The sequence below is a fragment of the Eimeria mitis genome, genomic scaffold (genome assembly GCF_000499745.2).
Source record: "Eimeria mitis Houghton genomic scaffold, Emh_scaff2066, whole genome shotgun sequence".
NCBI lineage: Eukaryota > Apicomplexa > Conoidasida > Eucoccidiorida > Eimeriidae > Eimeria > Eimeria mitis.
In genome coordinates, this window is record NW_013570390.1 from 383 (window position 1) to 2,882 (window position 2,500).

The window sequence follows — 2,500 nt, forward strand, 5'->3', positions numbered from 1 at the left end:
TATAAAAAGAGACAAAAAGGAGACAAAAAAAGGAGACAAACAGGAGATAGTAAGGAGACAGAATGGGGGAGAAATGATGCAATAAAGGAGATAACAAAAGGAGACAAAAAGGAGACAAAAAGGAGACAAAAAGGAGACAAAAAGGAGGCAAAAACGAGACAGAAACGAGACAAAAAGGAGACACAAGAGAGACAGGAAGGAGACGAAGAAGGAGATAGAAAGGAGACAACAGAGGAGACAATTGAGGAGATAAAAAAGAGACAGAAGGGAGACAAATAGGAGGAAAAAGTGAGACAAAAAGGCGACAAAAAGGAGACAGAAGAAAGACAAAAAGAAAACCAAAACAAAAAGAAAAGCAAAAGGAAAGAAAAAGGAGGCAAAAACAAAACAAAAAACAAAAAAAAAGGAGAAAAACAAATTAAAAAGGAGACAAAAAGGAGACAAAAAGGAGACAAAAACAAAACAAAAAGAAAAAAAAAAAAGAAAAAAAAATAAAAAGGAGACAAAAAGGAGACAGTGTATTACCAGGGGGCAGTGTTCTCCTCTATGTGAAGATCGATGGCAGTTGGGGCAAACAAATTCACCGAAGGGACAGTTCGTTATCTTGTGCTCCATAGAGTCACAAGATAAACATAAAGTAGCTGCAACATAAATAAATAAATAAATATATTGTTTATTTATTTATTTATTTATTTGTTTATTTGTTTATTTAGTTAGGAGAGAGAGAGAAAGAGAGAGAAAGAGAAAGAGAGATAGATGCACACAAACAAACAAATTCACCGAAGGGACAGTTCGTTATCTTGTGCTCCATAGAGTCACAAGATAAACATAAAGTAGCTGCAACAAATAAATAAATAAATATATATATTGTTTATTTATTTATTTATTTATTTGTTTATTTAGTTAGGAGAGAGAGAGAGAAAGAGAAAGAGAGAGATAGAGATAGATGCACACAAACAAACAAATTCACCGAAGGGACAGTTCGTTATCTTGTGCTCCATAGAGTCACAAGATAAACATAAAGTAGCTGCAACAAATAAATAAATAAATATATATATTGTTTATTTATTTATTTATTTATTTGTTTATTTAGTTAGGAGAGAGAAAGAGAAAGAGAGAGATAGAGATAGATGCACACAAACAAACAAATTCACCGAAGGGACAGTTCGTTATCTTGTGCTCCATAGAGTCACAAGATAAACATAAAGTAGCTGCAACAAATAAATAAATAAATAAATATATATATATATATATATATATATATTATTAAATATAAATAAAAATATACAAATATAAACACAAACATAAATATATAAATATAAATATAAATATAAATAAATATTTACATTTAGCATAAGCCTCGACCATCTGCATCCTGGTGAGTCTGAGGGGTCTATAATATAAATATAAACACCGAAATAAATATAAACATAAATATATAAATATAAACATAAATACAAATATACAAATATAAATATAAACATATAAATATAAATATAAATATATATATATATATATATATATACTTACACTTAGCATAAGCCTCTACCATCTGCATCCTGGTGAGTCTGAGGGGCCTCGATTCTTTTTGGTTTAGTACTTGTTGTGCCTGCCACATATCTAGAGGAGACAAACAAAAAGAAAAATTAATATTATTATTATTATTTTTTTTTTTTGCTGTTTCATATATAAATATATTATTGTTGTTGTTTGTGTTATCTAATATATTGTTGCTGCAATCCATAGATATACTACAACCATCGCCTGCCCCCATTACTCCTCCTGCTGCTGCTGCTGCTGCTGCTGCTGCTGCTGTTGTTGTTGTTGCTGCTGTTGTTGTTGTTGCTGCTGTTGCTGCTGCTGCTGCTGCTGTTGTTGCTATTGTTGTTGTTGTGGTGGTTGTTGTTGTTGTTGCTGCAGAAGCCCCTCTTAAACTCAAACCAAACCCACCACTGCAGCATCCTCCTGCTGCTGCTGCTCCTGCTGCTGCTGCTGCTGCTGTTGTTGTTGTTGCTGCTGCTGCTGCTGCTGCATCGTCCCCTCGAGCAAAGTCACAGAAAACACCCCCCCACTTACTGAAGCAGCTGCAGCAGCCTGGAGACACCTCATGAGACACCGGGGGGTTCAGGGGGGCCCCTGGGGGCCCCCGGGGCCCCGGGGGCCCCAGGGGCCCCAGGGGCCCCCGGGGCCCCTGTAGCTCTGGCAACAGAGTGTGGTCTAGCTGCTGCCGGAGCCCCCTCTGCATCAAGTGCTGCTCGCTGGGGTGCTGCTGCTGCTGCAGGTGTAGTTGCTGCTGCAGCTGCTGCTGCAGTTGCTGCTGCAGATGCTGTTGCTGATGCTGTTGCTGTTGCTGTTGCTGCTGTAGCTGAAGCTGCAGCAACTGCTGCTGCAGTTGAGGCGAACTCATATGTGTACCTGGAGCCTGCTGTCGCTGCAGCTGCTGCAGCGGCTGCTGCAGCTGCTGCTGCAGAGGCTGCTGCAGCTGCTGCTGCAACTGCTG

At 38.5% G+C, this 2,500-nt stretch overlaps 1 protein-coding gene across 1 annotated transcript in view; it reads right to left on the reverse strand.

Annotated features, from left to right (window-relative positions):
• Positions 1–1,935: 1,935 nt before the first annotated feature.
• EMH_0048150 (uncharacterized protein) overlaps positions 1,936–2,500 on the reverse strand; it is a gene marked incomplete at both ends in the record, with an annotated part of 1,806 nt that continues 1,241 nt past the window's right edge. Inside the window, 2 exons of the mRNA XM_013496369.1 lie at positions 1,936–2,075; positions 2,416–2,500. The exon at positions 2,416–2,500 is cut by the window's right edge and continues 275 nt beyond it. Of these exons, the coding sequence (XP_013351823.1) occupies positions 1,936–2,075; positions 2,416–2,500 (225 nt within the window). The remainder of the gene's footprint in view (positions 2,076–2,415) is intronic.